Genomic DNA, 18883 nt, shown 5'->3' with positions numbered 1-18883 from the left:
AAACCATTACTATGCTCATTTGCAGTATCAGTACATCAGATTATTGCTTCTAATTTCTATTTTCTCTTTTTATTTTATTTCTAACGCTTGATGAGCTTTTGCTTCAGCTACTGACTTCTTGTGATACAAGGCAAACAAGTCATTGCTGTTAACCAAAACACCTCAGCTGAGATTCCTTATTTTCATGTACAAAGCTGTGTATTTACATGTAAAATACAAAATGCTTTTGTATATATAATAATGTATATGTATAGTGTCAAAGTGAAAAAAAATGCTTGCATTCACAAGTTTGTACACATGAGATGATAGCACAACTTATCACTAGTGGACACTGAAAGAAGACAGAAGCAGTCTGTAAAAATCATCCAAAATAATTAGAATGGATTAGTTTTCAAGTTTTTATTATCTTCACTGAATATTTCTACTATTTAAGTGAGAAATATCATCTATTTTATATTAAAAATTAGGGATGTGAAAGTGTCACGTCAACAACAAAAGCAAAAAGAAAGCAACATCCCATCCTGTATATGGCAACTGGAAATGTGGGTAATGACATCACAAGATTTACTATACTATTCACTTTTAGCAGTTTTGGTGGTTTTATGAAAAGATAAATAATGTAATATTTGCTTCTGATTTCAGATGATCACACGTACATCTATTTGTTTGTACTCAGATGTAAATGCACAAAAAAAGAACAAGAAAGACTCCTGAAACAGAGTGGTTCCCTTTGGGCAAATATTTAAATAGAGAGTAGTTAAGAAAACAGTGTTTTTATTACTTTTTTGTGTAGCTCAATAAATATATGAAGCACAGATATCATATTAGTTATTTAGAAACCAAGATAGTGCTCCTTAGGATGATATCTGTGTCTTTGAGCACCAAATATGACTATTTCATTACTAGTTTATTTTTCTTACAGAATGATCTGGGGGAACTCATAATTTTTATTTATTTATTTATTTATTTATTTATTTTCAGAAATACTTAATGTACTTGAAAAATGTAATTTTTAATCTATATCAAGTTTCATATGCATGGTCTGATACCAGAAGTTTACTCTTAGCACCTGAGAACAGACATGTTCAGGAGCTTGAATATAAATATCAGCTGGTGATCATACTGATCAATTATTATTTGATGTTAATTGGTAAAAAAAAAAGACTAAAACAAATCACAAAGATCAGATATGACTGAAACCTTTTTTTCCTTCCTGGTAAAGAAGCCAGATATTCACTAGCATGATTTCAGTCTTTGTGAGGCATCTATAAAGAACTTTTTTTTTTTTTTGCATCTATTTCCCTTCTGATATTAACAAAACCAACATGTACCAGAGCTGCTTGATGAGTGATGACTGCTATTGTTCAGAAGTTTACAACCACCTTGAATCAGTGCTAAAAGGCATAAATTTTAGCACTATACTTCTGATTAAATCAGCGATATGAATTAGATATCAAAGTTCATGTAAGATTTTTTTACACATTAAATAAATAAATAAATAAATAGACTGAATCTTCTAAATTTTTAGAGCTCAAATAAATTTATTTTTGAAGAGAAGGGGTTTGTTTTGAAAAGCAAAACGTGTCCATGCACACTATCCAAAATTCATTTTTATTTCTAGCATAAAGTTTACTGATAAAAAATATATCACATCATTCTTTAAAAATCTTAACTGCTGCATTCAGTGAATTGAGATGATTTTATTTATTGTTATAGTTTTTTCCTGACTTGAATGATATACTAGCTAAATAGTAGCTAATGGTGGCTAATAATTTATTTAGGACGACTTTCTGTAAAGAACATGATTCAAGATCTGGAAAATCCCCCTCACAGACCCTGTCTCCTTCAGATTTTTTGGACAAATTGATGGGAAGGACATCGGGGTATGATGCTAGAATCAGACCAAATTTTAAAGGTAAGTTTTTTAAGACTGTTGATAAATTAATTATTTTGTTTGTTTTGTTTAAGGATGTTACATCTGAGTTCTTACTCTTTTTACAATAATTTCAGGGTATTATTGTCATGCAGATAAGCTGTTCCAAGGGGAGGACTAAAGGGACAGTGTAGGTACTAAGTGCACAGAGCTCTGTTACTCCTCTACAGAAAACTCTCTTTTCAAATTTACTTATGTAGGTCAAAAACATTTAGCTATCAGATATTGTCTCTGAAGACATTTTTAGTTCCAAAAAATAAACAGGATTTCCTTCTAAAAGTAACTGAGATGACTTGTTCCTGAAATTTTTAAGCCATGAAAACTTTTAACACTTCCATGCTGAATGGTGGTTTTCCTTATAGTGGCATCTGAAGAAGAAAGATAGGACTCACGGTATGCACAGAGCAGATTTTATCCTGCTAATGTTGACTGAATGATCAAAACAAGTTTCCCATGATTCTAACAAAAAACACAAAAACATGTTCTGTTTGACATTTCTATGATTTTCTCCTTTTCTTCCAAAATTTGAACCAGGTTGTGGAGAATCATCACCACCATTCCAGCACAAAGAAGGCTGTGAACTTTTGCAGTCATTACTGTCAGAGAAAGTTTTCCTTGCTATAGACCTTTAAATTCTGAACACAAATGTCTTTCAGCTTCAAATGAAGAGAGCTCTGAGGAAAGTTTTCATTTTAAATATATATTTAGCTCTTTTGAAGAGTTCTCTAATTCCTCCAAAACTGGCCCTTCAATCCAGTTCAAAGCTTGAAATGCAGTTATACTTTAAAAATTAATAAAACTCTTCCTTCGTAAACAACTCTAATGCTAATGTACATTCACACTCATATCTCTTGGCTCTGTTGACCAACATTTTCTATACTGCTTCTTGTTAGCAGTGCTGCGAAAGTAGATAACGAGTAGAACAAACAATCATTTCTTAGCCAGCAAATGAACTGTTGGGAAAAAAGTCACTTACACATCAATGAGAAAAGTGTTTAATTAAATTAGATCAAAGATCATTTTCTTCTCTCTGTTCCACAAATACAAATTACAAGATATGGAATGATGTGGTTGGTTTTTTTTTTGACTGCTTACCATGCCTAAGTGAGGAGAAATCTAATTTGATTTTCAGATCCAAAGGTCTTAAAGTTAATAAAACTCTAGTCAGAGTTTTAATTTAAGAAGAGTTTACAAAATGCTTATTAATTTCCTGAACAGGAGCCCACGTTATCTTGTAGTGATATTGAGTTAGGCTTTTGCATTCATTTGATGTGTGTGCGTGAGTATCAGAGAAGTTTCAGAGAATGCAAATAAAGCCAGAAATTGCCTGAATTGAGTGAGGGTAGCTACTGTTAAGAACTTCTTTGCATCCTTTATGTTGGAGGGAAAGTAAAGAAAGACTTCTGCTTCATCTCTTGTAGCTCAGGTAAAATCAGTTAAGTATAGCAGTCCCTGTTCATATAACAACACAAAGACAACTCTTCTCAGTATATGACTAAAAGCATTTGGTGATAAGGGCATGAGACAGATTCATAGTTTCATGATTAGAGCAGGTATGGTGTGTACAACTTAAGGTACATGTTGAGCTGTCTGAAAGACACTGCTTCCCTCAGAGCCTCATGGTTTCTTCTCAATGTGAAGCTGCTTCTTCTCATTTTAAAGTTGCTTCTTCTCAATGTGAAGCTGCTGCCTGTTGGCACACGTGAGCTCCTAATAGCAAAGAATCTTTTTCCAGAGCAGCAGTATGAATTTACAGCAGATCTTCTGGTGGTTTTTTTTTTTTTTTTTTTTCTTTTTTTCGTAAGTTCATATATCTGACCTCTTGGAGGCTTTCTTCTGGACTAGATAATTAAGTCATGTGGCTTTGAATTCACTGCACCTGTGAAAACCTTTTCTGCAGAATACCATTTTTGTTATTGTTATTATGATGCACAACCATGCTTCAGTTCTCAAATCTTGTTAAAATTTTCAAAGAATGGAAAGATGTTATTTTTTCTATATAGCATGTATTTTCCTTATAAAGAATTAGAGTACAGCTGCAAGAAGGTCATCGTGAATCTACTTTGCTTGGAATTAATTCTTATTAAAATATATATATATATATATTTTTATATATATATATATATATATATATATATATATATATAATTATTATTTTTTAACTGAATCTTTATTTTGATCTCAATACAAGTTGCTTCCATTTCCAATATTTATTAATTGGTGAGATTTTTTGAGGATATAGCACTGGCATTTTAAGTCATATAACTGTACTGACATATGAAATGTTAAATTCTTAATTTAATTTTATACTTTAAGACAAGAAATTTTAAGTACAAAAGATGCCCGTAGGAAGAACTGCATAAGCTAGAGATCGGCTACCAGGTTTTACTGTAAATGTTAGTTTCCTGTGCTTCAAAAAATACAGTGTGGATGAAGATATTTGGACCACTACTCATGTATTTCTGTGGTGATTTTTTTTTTTCTCCTTTGGGTCAGTTACTTAACTTTCTGCTAGTTTGATAAGCATTTTAAAATGATAGAAAATTTGGATATTCTTGGCAAGGAAGCTGAGTAGAACCCCTTTATCTTATACAGATAATTATACAATAATTAAATGTGTTTATGTGACTAGTCTGAATTACTGGAAAGCAGCAGCTATTTGTTTAATTTGTGGAATAAAATCTAAAAAGAGAGGAAAATGCTGCTTCTTGGGACAAGGTGTTTTATCCAGATAAAGAATTTCATCATTAGTTATAGGCTTTTCCCTACTCGATTCTTGCAAAGTAGAACATTCAGGAAGACACTGGGAGAGCAACAGGTGAATACATAAGCGCTCAGACATCAATTCCTAGGTTTTTTTGTTTGTTCGCTTGTTTGTTTTTTTGCAGTATACTGAAAGATTATTTTCTTATCTTTCTCTCTTATACAATCACTGGAATACAGAAGGGAAGATTTCTGGTTCTTACTGACACAAGACACAAATTGACCAGGTACTTAGAGAGACAGTCCCCCTGACTATCAGCCAGAGTGACAGCTCTCAGAATTGACTTTCTTTAATCACTTTGTCAGATAGTTAGTGCACACTTTTCCATCTCACACTTATCTTCTATTGAATTTGAATAGCCTAATAATTTATGTAAGAACATGGAGGTGAATACTTTTAAATGTAAATATGAAGACTACAATCTAATACTAATTGAAGTCCCTGAGAGTCCTACTGTTGACAGCAAACATACTTTTGGGATCCTATGACTTGATTTGCTCTTTCTTTTTCAGTTATAGTGTAAGTTAAGCATGGCTCTGTAAAATAATGAAATGTAAACCTGTATGATATTCTTTTTCTGTGATTAATAATATACATTTTCAATAATGATAAGCTACGAGAATAACAAAAAAAAATAAAAAATAGGAGTGAAGACTTGTGCTTTCTCCATCATTCACCTTGATTTCTCAGAAAAGCCAGAAGTAGTGCAGGGTACCTATGTTATAACACTAGCCAAATATTTGTGCTAGTGGAAGCCAAAGATGATGAAGTGGTTATCATAGATTACTTTGTACTCACCTCAGGATTCCTGAAGAACACAATAAGCAATGGCATGGTACGCAAGATCAACATACAGTTTATTCAGAACATGGGATATGAGGCTGATGGAAAGTCAGCTTGAATTTCAGATTTCTTGGCAAATTTTTGCCTTCAGAAATTACTAAATTACCTTTACATTTTAGGATCTTCATCTTCTAAAACCACTCACAATCTAAAATAACTGGAACTGATCATATAGAAAACTGTTTATCAATAGGCATGACTATATTATTTATGCTTTAAGAAGTACATGGTTAACATGCACTGAATGGAGAAAAGGGGAATTTGTCCCCAAGTCCTCCAGGAGTGTGATATATTTAGGTATAGAAAATGTTAACAATCAAGATAAGAGGGATTTTATTTTGTACTGAATTTAGCTCTATGATTTCAGAGCATTCTTTCCCACTGAGCCACCTTTTTCTAAGTAGCACTCTGAATTTTGTGGAGTTGCATGGAAATTTTCAGCAACAGTGCCCATTAGTGTTACCCTTAACAGTGGATGATGTAACACAGTGTGAATTAACTTGCTCACAAGATGCTGCTTCTAAACTTGGAGAAGTTATGTTAGAGGGATGCAGTTTGGGCATGCAGTGGCTGTCATTGTAAAAGATTAGTTTGTGATTACAGTGTTGTAATGTCATTTTCATGCTGATTCAGTGGGTTTACATCTGAATAGTAAACACATGGACTAAGTCATTTACTGAAAATTAGACTGACAACTGTTACAGGAAATGGCTAATGCACTTTAATACTATAACTTGTTGGCACCAAGGGTCAGTTTTTCCCATGTATTCAGGCCCACTGCTTACATATTTGGCCCCTGAGTAGACCAGTAATGAACTGCTAAATTGGCATGATTAGAAACTACTGAATGACACATAGAGATGAAATGAAAGGCATCAGACTTAGTACATAAGAGCAAATTCTATGTGCTAGCTAAGACGCACTGTCTGCAGATGTATACTTTAATCTAGACTTGACACTTTAAAATAAATACCTGTTGAAAAAATAGCTGATAAATGCATTCAAAAGATGAATAGTATATGTGACATAGACATGGAGTTGATGTGGTTCATTCTCCAGTGGTTAACAACTTTCCCAAAGTTAGACTTCAGTCAGTACCAACCACTGCCCATGATGTTAGATGCAGTCAGTATTCTACATTGGGCTGTTTTTCATGGAGTTTGAAGCTCAAAAGCTCCAGTAGGCACTGAGATCCCATGCAAGCAAGACAGCATATAGTAAGAAACTGGTACACATTGTAGGTAGAGTATGCACAGAAGGTTCATTATTGGAGGAAAGAAGCTACATGGCCACTGTTTTTGGAAGTGGCTAGGCTATCATACTTGCTAAACGTAGATTTCTTGAAATGTGCACATATCCATTATTAGGGAGGTATTCCTTTGAACTACTTTTATCCTTGAAATAGGCATCTTACTGCAAAGGTATAAGGTATATGCTACATGAAGATTCTTTATACACATTATATTGTCTGGGTTTGTTATTGCTGTTGTTTGTTTGCTTTTGTTGTTGCGTTTTGTTTTGGGTTTTGTTAGTTGGTTTGTTTTAATTTCTTTAACTATTTAGCTAAGAAACTGATGTTCTGCTCCTGCCTTGCCTTGGTACATGCCTGAGTATATGTTCTCAGGCAATCTCACTGCAACTATGCAAGGAACCTTTACACTGTGTTTTAAAATTGATGGGCTATGGAACATGTCCTTCTCACCATCCCTCTTAAATTTTAGTTTCTTACGCGGAACATCAACAGGCCAGGGAAACTTCACGCCCAGTTACTTTATGTCTAGACTTCTAGACAGGTGGGGCCAGGCAGCTAGCTCAGGTGAACTCCCTGACTACCTATGCTGCTTATCGTTTTTTTCATTCCAGGGATCTCTGAGCTTCCTCAGAAAGGCTTTGAGCTTGCAGAAGTGTAAACACAATTGCTGTTTGGCTTCATCTGTCCATGGTCTTCTTTTATAATTATAAAGTTAACCACAATGATTCATGTCATTTTGGTGTGTAGCTTTTATTCAGAACCAGTGATTTAATTAAGATATATCAATGCATTTGGCTCTTGTCATGGAATATTGGTCTGCTGCTGCATGAAATGCCAAGGGAATTTAGGAAGAAAAAATGCCAAAGCAGATCCAAAGTCTTTTGATATCAAAGCAGGAGACTCTATTGTTCTGACCATGTTCAAATTTAATTGTGTTATTTCCATTATATTCAGTGTCATGTTTAGATTTAAATATTTTATACAGTTGAAGCCAGTGCCCTGGGGTCACTCATTAAGTGTCTTGTTATGCTTTCCCTATCTTAGGAAACATGCAATTTATATAAAGAATGTATGAAAACATGTACACTTACTTTACTATAAGCATAACATTTATCAACTGAAAACCTATTACATGTGGTTATAGAGCACGAAGGAGTATGTATACATAAAGCAGAATGTGCTGTTTTATTAGACAGATTCATTATCTTTTTTTCTTCCCTCTGGAAATATGAATATAAATCTCTGATTAAGTCATCAGAAAATGTATGTTTGATGCTTCAACTTCCAAATATGCAATTCACAGTCTATCACAGAAATTAGTTATTTTAAGTGCCCCCTAAATTATGCAGACAGGTTGGCACAGGCTATAACATCTCTCAAATTTGAGGTGCACAACGTCTGGCATAAATAGTGATCTGCCAGTCTTCTTAAGAACAAGTCCATGTTATAAAATGGGAAATATGCGGAAATACAAAGGCTAAGATTCTTGAAAGCATGAAGATCATCAAGTATTCAGTTACCATGCCAGCTACTAGCAATCCTCAGGTATTACAAGGGCATGAAGACACACTGATTACTCCTTTTGCCTCAACTACGTGTCAGTAGCATGAAAGAGTGGAAGCAAAAAGGCTCCTTAATGTGCCTAGATGTGCTTTGGCTAGAAACTACCTTATGCCCAATGGTTTTGTTTTAGAGGAAAGACTAAAATTTTTGTTTGCTCTTTCTAGCATTTGATGTATTTCAGGGTAGTGCTCAGAACTGTGTATACTAAGTGAGGTAGCTAAACTTTACTGAGAAAGAGAGGGGCAGATGGTCCCTTAATGCACATATTGCAGCTGCTTCTACCTGTCAAAGGACAAAGATTTTTCAGCCTATAGAAAACAGTTGTTGGTCCAGGGAAGCACAGCAGTGCTATGATGCTTTTTTCTGAAACCTAATATCTCTTCCTGGGTATTTCTGCCTCTCCAAAACCCCGGGATGTATGTAAGGTATTGAGAATATCTGAGGGTAGCTAAGTTGTTGGCACTTTCCCTTGAAGAGAAGTAAGTGATATTCAATTGATACAAATTTTCTGCCTGAGGAACATGTTTATATGTTACTTCCTTTGTACTTGAGGAAATACAGCTGGGAAAAGGTTATATGCTTTCCTTAGACAAGCATATTTAGGGAAAACATAGGATTAAAATTTACTGGATGGATGCTCATTATGTTAGGCTGCCTCTGATGACTGTACTCCCAAAGCATGCTGTCTTCATGCCTCCATCCCAGGTAATAAAACTGTCTTAGAAAGGCTGTTCTTTCTTCTTTTGTTGTCCAGTGTGTTTAATAAAGAATAAATCCTAAATAATAAGTACAATAATAGTAACTGTTTGGCAGGAATGAAGCTGTAACATCTCACACTACAGTCTAAAGCAGTATTTCACTCTTTTAAAGAGACACATGTAAATGGCATGCATGGGTCTAAACCAGTAACTTATATCAAAGCTACTTTTTATGCTGGTTGTGAATTAAGCCCATTGCTTTTGCATAAATGCATGTGCAAACTCTCCCATGTACTAGAAAGAAAACGAAGGCAGATGTGGCCACTTCACATAATAACTTCAGACTGCAGCATTTTTTCTTTGAAGGCAGTGCTATCCTATCAAATACAGTAGTCTGAAGTCGGTCATTCTAGTTATAGGGACCATCCTAAAAACAAGCACCTGTGAGAATTTTGCAGCTATTTGGCTCCGTTCTCCTGAGAATAATTTCATAGTTCTTTGGCTCCATACTCTTGAGAATTATTTTTCTTTTTCTCATATTTCTGAGGTGAGTTTTGCAGGGGATAAGGAATGCACTATTTGTTCAAAATAGTATTATTATTTTTTTCTTTTTTCCTTTTTCTTTTTTCCTGTTTCTGTTGAAGATAAGTTCAGTAGTTTTATCAGAATTATGAATAATTAGGGACAGATTTAATTCAGGCCAATGAGCTCATCACTGAGGTTAAGTCCCATATGGAAAATTTTGTAGTAAACTCCTACTCAGCATGACTATTGATGGCAGAAAAAGACTGTATGCCCTGAACCTGAAGAGTTTTGATTGAGCTCGGAGCCTACATGAAATCCTTGTGATGCTCCTCTCAGCAATGCACTGAACATCTTGCATCAAGGGCCTCATAATTTCCTTACAGCAGGTGACTTAATACTCACGAGAAGGTAAGCCAGTTAGTTTATAAGATGCTACTTTTTAGGAGTTCTCATTTCCCCTGTCATTCTTCCAGCCATTTTATATACGGAGTGACTTGATGGAAAAATTGGTTGTGAAAGACATCCAAGAAGTGTCTTAAGGATATATTTCAGGTGAAAGATGTATTCTTTTTGGTATTCAGGATATGGGAAACCATATAGCAGAGGGACGAGGGATTTTTAAATGGAGAGGATGGAAGACTGAGCTAAATGTACAACAGAACAGCTGATGGATCAGAAGGAAGGAGTTAATTTCAGAGTAATATTATGCATAGATTGTAAAGAAATGAGCTGAACTATAAGGAGGTCCAAAATGGGTAGTTCCCACCAGCTGAGATGGGTAAAAATAGAAAGAAAACCGTTAGTGCTAGATGTGGTGAATATATGTTTGTGTCCTCGATCATTTGCAGATTGCCATCTATATCAGCTCCTGACCTTTTCTGTTGTTTCTTGTCCCTATTGCTAAGCCATCCCACTTCTCTAAATCCCATTGTTCATGTATGTTCTATACATCATCTGTGTAAACTGCTCTTTTTCTTAAACTTTCACATATACCTTAAAGGACAGTAAAGCAAGAACATTATGAAGACATTAAGGGAAAAGATGACAGAATTGGAAATAAAGTGATGTACAAAGCTCAAAGGAATAAAAAGAGAGTTAAATTTTCTGAGGCCTCTCTGTGGCCACAGAGAGAAGTATTGACCGAGCTTCATTTTTGAGACAATATCTATTGACACTCAGCTTCCATCAGTTTCTGTTGTACAGGATCAGAATCACAGAAAGGGAACAAAGTAAGAATGTTTTAAAAGAAAGGAATAGAGCATCAATTCTGTTTCTTTTTTTTCTTTTTGTTTTGTTTTGTTTTTTAAATAAGTGTTTCGAGATGAGTGTGCAGCACAGAACAAAGCAATTCATTCTGACTGAAAATGAAAGCCTAGACTGAGCCAACAGAATTTCAGTATTATTATTAATTCTATTTTTTTCATTAAGTAGATTTTCCCCCTGACTTCTCCTTTTGGTGAACGTTTTTAATCTTGTGGTTCCATGTGGTCTCTTAGATGAGCTGGCTACATTGAATTTATAAAATATTATTAAAAATAAGATTACCCAGGAGGAGTTTGGCTGGCCCTATGCTGGAGTTCAGGCTTCATGACTAGAAATGTAATACCATATTTTATTTAACCACATTAAAATGTGTCCCAGACCTCTGCACATGTTATGCAGTTCACATGCTGATCATCAACGAGGAGCTCGGCCTTCATTAATGCAAAACAACCTGCTTCGCAGAATAGTATGCAATGAGCATCTCTGCTACCTGATCCCAGTGAGCCTGAGAGCTTTTCCATTTGCTCACTTTGTTGAAGATAACATAGTGATTAAAAAAAAAAGTACAAAACAAGTAGGGCCTGGCTCTTTTCATGTCATAAGAAAAGCTAACAATTCAATTCCACCAAATAGCACTGATTGCCCTCTGGCATTGGAGGAAGAAAGATTTAAGATATAAATGCCTCATAGTGAGGTTCTCTTCACTGCTTGAAATGGAAAAATATGAAAGAAGAGAGGAGAGCTCTGAAAAGAAGTATAACAGTTTGATGAACATGTGAAAAATTATTCATTTGAATACTTTCACAGTTGACATAGCTGCTAAGTAACTTTATACTGTAGCTTCTAGTTACAACTGGAAATCTTTTGTATTAAAGAATTCTGATTCAATTTTTTTTTTTTGCTTGTTTTGTTTTGTTTGTTTGTTTTTAATTTATTTCCACAAGCTCATTTGCTTGTGTAAGGCTTTAGTTTTGGGGCTGGCTGCACTCTTCCACGAGCTATGGCTGAGGTTTGGGCAGAAGCATCTCAGCTAGATTTCAAGTAATTTGCTTGGAGATTCTTTGTGCAGCACAGGGATGATATAGAGCTCAGCAGGAGCTGTAACACCAGTCGATTCCAACCTGCCATGACTACGCTGGCAGCAGCCCTCAAACCACCTATGTGAGAGCCAGACCCAGTGCCTTTATACAGTCATTAGTTACATGCTCTTTGTAGATTAACTCATGTTAGCTGGGTAAATCAGCACCATATCAACTGTTTAAAGGACTTTTCATTTCTAAGCTCCCGGTTTGGGGTTTGAAATGAAATAGTGCCTCAAAACTGTTCTTGTACATTCTCTGTTAGATAAACCTGTGTGGAAATAACTTACTGAACCCCAGAGCTGACAGCAGTATAAGTTTCTGTTATCATCCTGAGCAGAAAGAGGCAGGAATGAATGAACACATTGTATGGACTATACTGTAACACTAAATGCAGGGCTGAAGAGGTTTTGTAGTGTGAGGCTCACCTTCCTCCTCCAGCACTCAGTCTGAGGATAGAGGCATTCACTGACTGTGAGGCACACCAATCCAACAATTTTCACAGGCACTTTCAGGCACACAAAATGCATCTTAGCAGGAATTCTCCTTCCATGAAGCTCTGATAGGATTTCAGCAGCATGACTCCTGTTACTTTCAGCAATAGTCCCACAGCTGAAAACTCACAAACCACTTCAGAAGTTGATTACTCATTGTTTGACCTCAGACTGTGTCAGTGTATATATAGGTGGCTTTAGCTGTACTTCCCCAGAGACTGTCTCCTTCTCTGACTCATTCTGTAGTCACCTGGATCTGACAATCATTGGAATACTTGGCTTGTAAGTCTCCAGTAGTACATTGCAGAAGAAAGGCTTTCAATTTCGGAATGTAATGTGACCTTTTTATATTCAGGTTATGTTGTAAGATTGCATTTTTGCTTTCTAAAGTTAAGCAAACGAAGAAAGTAGCTTAAATCTTGCTGTAAAAGAAAAAAAAATACCTAATGTCATTTTGCTTATTTGTATTTGTATGTGTGCCTATAAATGCACTTCTGGAAATGAGCATAACTAAGAAAACTAGGGGGAAAGCTAACTGTAATGCTTTCCTGCTGGCTGTGTTCAGTGTCACCTACTTTGCGCAGAGCACTCCACAGATATCACTGCAATAAATAGAATACTCAAGTAGATTCCTTAGCTATTTGATAGTATTTGGGCTCAATGATATTCATAGGAATGAGATACCTAAGTAGGATTTAGACAGCTAAAATCACTGCAGATTTGGCTCTGGATCTGTGAGTGCCTTTGTGGCTCTTAGTCTTGTTCTTTTCTTCATAAATATATATTGACATCACAGAAAATGATTCTGAGTCTCAGACGCAACAGTGAGCACCCAAAACTGTTGCTATGTTCCCACCAGAAGATACGGCATTCTCAGAAAGCTAAGTTATTGTATATGACAGATGAACTTTCCAAGTATGTTGGTTTTAGCTTGATGAAGCAGAACAATAATTTCAGCTTTATTTGGCTTCTTTTCCCCAGTTAAGTTGCATCAGTGCAAAATACCATACAACTACTGTTTTTCAGAGGTTCTGGAGATCTTTGCCTTTGCGATATTCCCTTTTTATCATTTATTTCCTTTAATAGGTACAATTGCCATTAATAGAGAATAAAAGCGATGGAAACATCGCTATGCTGGATTGTGGAGAATACTTCTAAAGCACAACAAATTTTCAGTTCACTGAGCATAGTCACACTTAGGGAGTTGGAATGATGTAATCCTCAGAAATCCCATTGAAAATCAGTGCCCTGAATGGAAGGTATCACTCCCCAGCAGGAAGTGTCATCTGGTGATTCTGTGATATTCAGGTCTTAATGTGATTGCATTGTCCCAGAGTCATTTATTTTGCTTCCTGTGACTGGCAATTTCCTTTGTTGTTGAGACACACATGAGATGATGATAAAGGAAAAATGGAGAAAAGAAGTCTATTTTCCTAAAGGCAGAAAGAAGGGTAAAGGGAGGAGAAGGCTTATGTAGACACATGTAATAAGGACTACCTGTGCTGTGGATCCTGTTTTATGGACCCCTGTGCCTCAGAGGAAGTTTTCCAGAGCATCAAAGCCCCCCATTTTTACATGGTCCATCTCCACAGGACTGGCTCAGATAGCATTTGATAGCACCTCTCCAGCCCTTGTCCTGCTTGCCTCAGTCAAAGGAGGGAGGAAACTAGAAGAATAAGTAGCTTACTTCTGCTTAATGACCATGGCAGCTATGGTGACCCAGCAGTACTTCAGGGATGTGCCTGCAGGGCCATGAAGAGATGCACTGGCAAACTCTTGAAGTGATAATTTGGGTAGATATAGCACTGCAGCTGCAAAAAACAGAGTCCTCCATGGGAGACATCTGTGTCAGGTCTCATAAGAACTGTGTTGGATACTGGAAGCTTTCTGAGTTGTTGGAAAATAAATGGATTCTAATACTTCATTTACATCCAGAACTTGAAACTTAGAATACTGTCTTCACCAAATTCTGCCTTATGCTGCTGTTCTGGGATCTGTGATATCAGCTCTCAGGTCAGCATGCAAATCTTGGTCCTGCATTCACCCACATTTCACTGCCATCCCTCATTTAAGCCTAGATGAAAAATCCCCACTCCACAGATAAGGGGATGCCCAGTTTTTAATGGGATTGCTGTCCTCTCACTTTGTCTTTTGGTCCTGCTCCTGGATCTCACCTTTATGCCATTCCCAGTTTGCCAGATTCCCAGGAGAAGAACCCAACACCTTCCTATGCTTTCCCTTCTCAGAGTGCTGCAGGGAGGGGTGAGGTACCTCTTGGCCTCCTCTTCTCCAGACTGGACAGCCCAGTGCACCCTCAACCCCTCCTCACAAGACCTGACTTCAGCCGTTACCAGCCCTGTTGCCATCCTCTGAATGCTTCCAAGGACCTTAACATCCTTTTCATGTTGTAGGGAACAGAACTGAACACAAGTCTGTGCAAGTCTGCACCAACCCTAAGGAACCTCTTTTGACTGGTTGGATATGCTGTGTTTGGTGCTTCCCCAAATGCATTTTTCCAAATGCAATAATTTTTTTAATAATACTGCTATAGACGTTTTAGCTACGTGGTTGAAATTAATGTGAAGAGAAGAAGGCTGCCAGGTGCAGTCTGGGCACAATGCACCAAAACCACAGAGCTGGGATAGATAAGATAATGCAGAAATGATTAATTGCAGTTGGAATGATTTCCAGTGCAAGACTACAAATGAATCTTTTCATGAGCTTGCCAAATGAAGGAAGCTTTGGGGCCACATGTTATCAAAGCTGGAGATTACTATCAAGAACTGCAGTTAACAGCTGGGTTTGGTTCATCATTCATCTTTCAGCATTTACCACTCAGCATGGGGACTCCCACAGATGCTGAGATGGATTCACCCCCTCTGGAGACTGACAAGGAAAGGATTCGCTCACCTTAGTTTAGATGGGATGGAATGGTTTTATTAGAGTGTCTGATAAGACACTTTGTTTTGGTTCTAGAAGAAAAACTATGCTGATAGTGCACCAATGCTCATAGTTGCTGCTAAGCAGAGTGGTACAGAGCCAATGCCATTTGCAGCAAAGGGCCCAAGGAGCTGAATTAAGACAGCTGAGTTAAACTAACCAAGGGGATATCCTATATCATACGACATCATGCGGATAGAGTTTTGATGAGGGTGGGAGTTCATCTCTCTTCTGCTGATGGGAAGCTAGCTGGGCATCGGCTGGGGGGTGGCAAGCAATTGCTTGTACACCACTTATTTATATACATTCATATATACTGTTACATATATGTAATGTTATAATTATTTTCCTTTTCTCCATCTTAGTAAATAGTTTTATCACAACCAATGAGTTCTACTTTTTTTTTTTTTTTTTTTTTTTTTTATCTTCTCAGTTCTCTTCTTGGTCCCACTGGTGAGTGGGGGAAGAGGGAGAGTGAGAGAATGACTGTCTGGTGCTGGGCCATCTGTTGGGTTAAACTGTAACAACTCTCCAGCCAGGCAGTAGCATCTGTGCACCTTTGGTGCAGGAGCTATGAGGCAACATGCCACAGCAAACATAAAGGAGTATTCAGTATACTCATGGCTCTTTGCAAATGGGCATTGAGAAGTTCCTGTGAGTGTTAAGTGCCTCAGAGTCACAGGAGATGTCTGACGCATTATAACATCAGGCTTGTTTAAGAAGACAGTTTATTGGAGTGCCCCATTGGCTGCCACAGCAACAGACTCTATGAAGAACCAGGGGGAAGTGAGATGCAGGGAATGTAAATGGTATATTGATTGCTTGTCAGAATATCAAATGTCTACTTTTTATGTATTTGGGCATTAGCTACTTGTATTTTTATTTCCTTTTTAAAAATTATTATTATTATCTTTATATTTTTGGCCTGAGTATTCTCAAGAAACAGGCATTTTCGTTATGACCTAAAAATGACTGGCAGTCTCAGATGTGCTTGAAGAGCACCTGGACGTCCTGCTTCTTCATTCTAGGTGAAAAAACACTATTTGATTGCGACTAATTCTTTCCCAAATTTTTAAAGATAATACTTTTTTTATTATTTTTTTTTTATTTTATATTTTTAACTTATTATTATTATTATTATTATTATTAGATTTTAGGCAGTAAAATCAAATTAAATGCATTCTTTACCTTTGAAGAGTTTTAGATTTCTTCAGAAAACTTGGGTATACTTCACAGAAATTTACTTCTTTTATTTTAAATGAACAATTAGATTAGAAATACACAGTAGGATGAAATGTGAGTATGTGAAATCATGCACTGGAAAAAGCAATGGGGTGTGTTCTTTTTATACAATACTTCTTTACAATGTTTAATACCTACACAATTCCTTCCCTGGAATAATAACATCAACTTCCCTAGGAAAAAAAATCAACAGGAACATAAATAAATAAATAAAAATAGTTGCCAACTTTGATGCTCAGTTGGTTACTTTTCATTTTCTACTACAACTGGCCCACATTTCCTGTATACATTTTACTATCCTCATCATTAGCAGACTAAGATAAAATTGGATTCTTTACTCAGAATCAGTATGTTACATGAAGCATTGGGTTTTAAGATCATTTGCTAGTACCTTCTGTTTTCATATGTTTATAACTCCCCTATACACCTTTGGAATTTAATATACATATACATATATATAAATGATCAGAAAAAAAAGATTGGTATAGTGATATTTTACTTTTTCAGTTTAACACTGAAGAGATGAAGAAAGTGGGATAGGCATGGAAAGGTAATCTCTCCAATCTGAGAAAAAAAAGGAGATAGTGCTTGCATTGCTACAGGGAGTGTGTCCTGCACTGATGCTGTAGAGCAAGAGAGAGATGCTACATCCATGCCCTCACACAACACTTCTCCTAAACCCTAGAAGGATGCAGTCCTCAGTACTTATTTAACAACTTCCAGTGAAACCAGTACAGCTAATTCAGTGTTGATAATGTTTTTCTTTTGATAGATGTTTACGTGATCTGTTTGGGAAAACTCACTTTCTGCTTATTTTCAGCCACATCTGTACCAGATTGTACGGAGGCTGAGGGATCTGTACTTTTGTTTCAATGTATATTGCAACATTTTTATTGCATTCCACAGGTCCTCCAGTAAACGTTACTTGCAATATTTTTATCAACAGTTTTGGATCAGTCACAGAAACCACAATGGTAAGTGCTATGATGCCATTGGCAAGAGAACAACAATACTTAATATATGTCATGAACACAACCTGTCAATTTTTCTATTTATTGTTCAACTTGCAGGTCCTCCTGTAAATGTTACCTGCAACATATTTATCAACAGCTTTGGTTCAATAGCAGAAACTACAATGGTGAGTGGGACTGGTCATTGAAGCCATCTTGTGAAGGAGTGGGATGTGATGTAGAATAGAGATATTCTAGATGTGGGTTCTTAAATTTACTAATTTCACCTACATTAAAATATAAAATTTATTAAATAACTTCATTATATAAATCTATTGAACTCATGTCTTAATATATGTCTGTAGTTGCCATGCCATAGTCTGTATTGACTGTGATGGCAGTAACTACAGGCAAGCCCAAGCCAGTCTGCCCAGTTGTTGTTAGCACTGCAAAGGCAGAAAAGTTGCTTGAACTCAGCTGTGGGGGTGCTCGCCAAGGGCTCAGTGTTTGACTGGGTCTTAAAATCCTTGCTGAATTACCTGCTGCTGCAGACTGGGCTGACAGAAGTACCAGAATTGTCTCAATTTAACTCATCTATATCTCTGAATTTAGAAATCACTTTGGTAACTCAAGTAAATGCACAGTATAGCTATGAGTAGACTTGATTATTTTCAAAGCCAAAATCATACTAGAAAGTGTTGGGATAGCAGATGACTGAAATTTTTCTTTTGACTGAATTCAAAGAACACTGTCAGCCATAAAATAAGTATGAAAGTCAAAAATTCATGTTAATATTTAAAAATTTAAATAGTTCAAATTATCATTTCAATATGAGATAAGGGTTTTAATAAGACCTGAAGTTTAGTATTAAAGAAATAATAAGAAAAACAATGGTGCTGACAATTGTTGTCTAATTTTCTTCATTTTTAGTCTGAAAGCTAAAACGTTAAACTTTCATTTTCTTTAATACTTGCTGAGGAAAAGCAAATCTGAGTGCATTTTTAGGTTTTTAAACTCATTTTGCAAACAATGAATGAAAAAGAGTGGTTACTTCTTCAAGCATACATGCACCTGACTCATGAGGTTAATGTTAAGAACATTTTTTTTATGGTTTTCACATCATGTGATAAAGATATCGTAATTATCAGGTGTGTGTGTATATATGTTAAACCCATTCTCTAAACAATTTTGTGACAGATTCCCAGTTTTACTTTATATCCTCTAAGTTTCCTCTTCCATAAAGAAATCTGAAAAGTGAGTTCTCACCTTCACGGAAATTTTGCAGGAGTTATGCACATTGCCTCAGGGCACAATTTTCAGCTATGGACACTTCTGAA

The 18883-nt window shown here is 36.2% G+C and overlaps 1 protein-coding gene across 4 annotated transcripts in view; it reads left to right on the top strand.

Annotated features, from left to right (window-relative positions):
• The window catches only part of GLRA2 (glycine receptor alpha 2), a 119636-nt gene that overhangs the window by 1215 nt on the left and 99538 nt on the right, over positions 1–18883 (top strand). The window contains exons 2-4 of one of the 4 annotated variants that reach the window (XM_085550517.1): positions 1782–1915; positions 17503–17570; positions 17667–17734. In XM_085550517.1, the coding sequence (XP_085406643.1) occupies positions 17732–17734 (3 nt within the window). In that variant the 5' untranslated portion in view covers positions 1782–1915; positions 17503–17570; positions 17667–17731. The remainder of the gene's footprint in view (positions 1–1781; positions 1916–17502; positions 17571–17666; positions 17735–18883) is intronic. The other 3 variants (XM_015886723.3, XM_015886733.3, XM_085550511.1) reach the window with 3 other exon arrangements.

This window comes from Coturnix japonica, chromosome 1, assembly GCF_054131305.1.
Source record: "Coturnix japonica strain WE chromosome 1, WE-NBRP24, whole genome shotgun sequence".
NCBI lineage: Eukaryota > Metazoa > Chordata > Aves > Galliformes > Phasianidae > Coturnix > Coturnix japonica.
The sequence above is the reverse complement of the archived record's forward strand: the minus strand, read 5'-3'. Positions and strand labels throughout refer to the sequence as shown.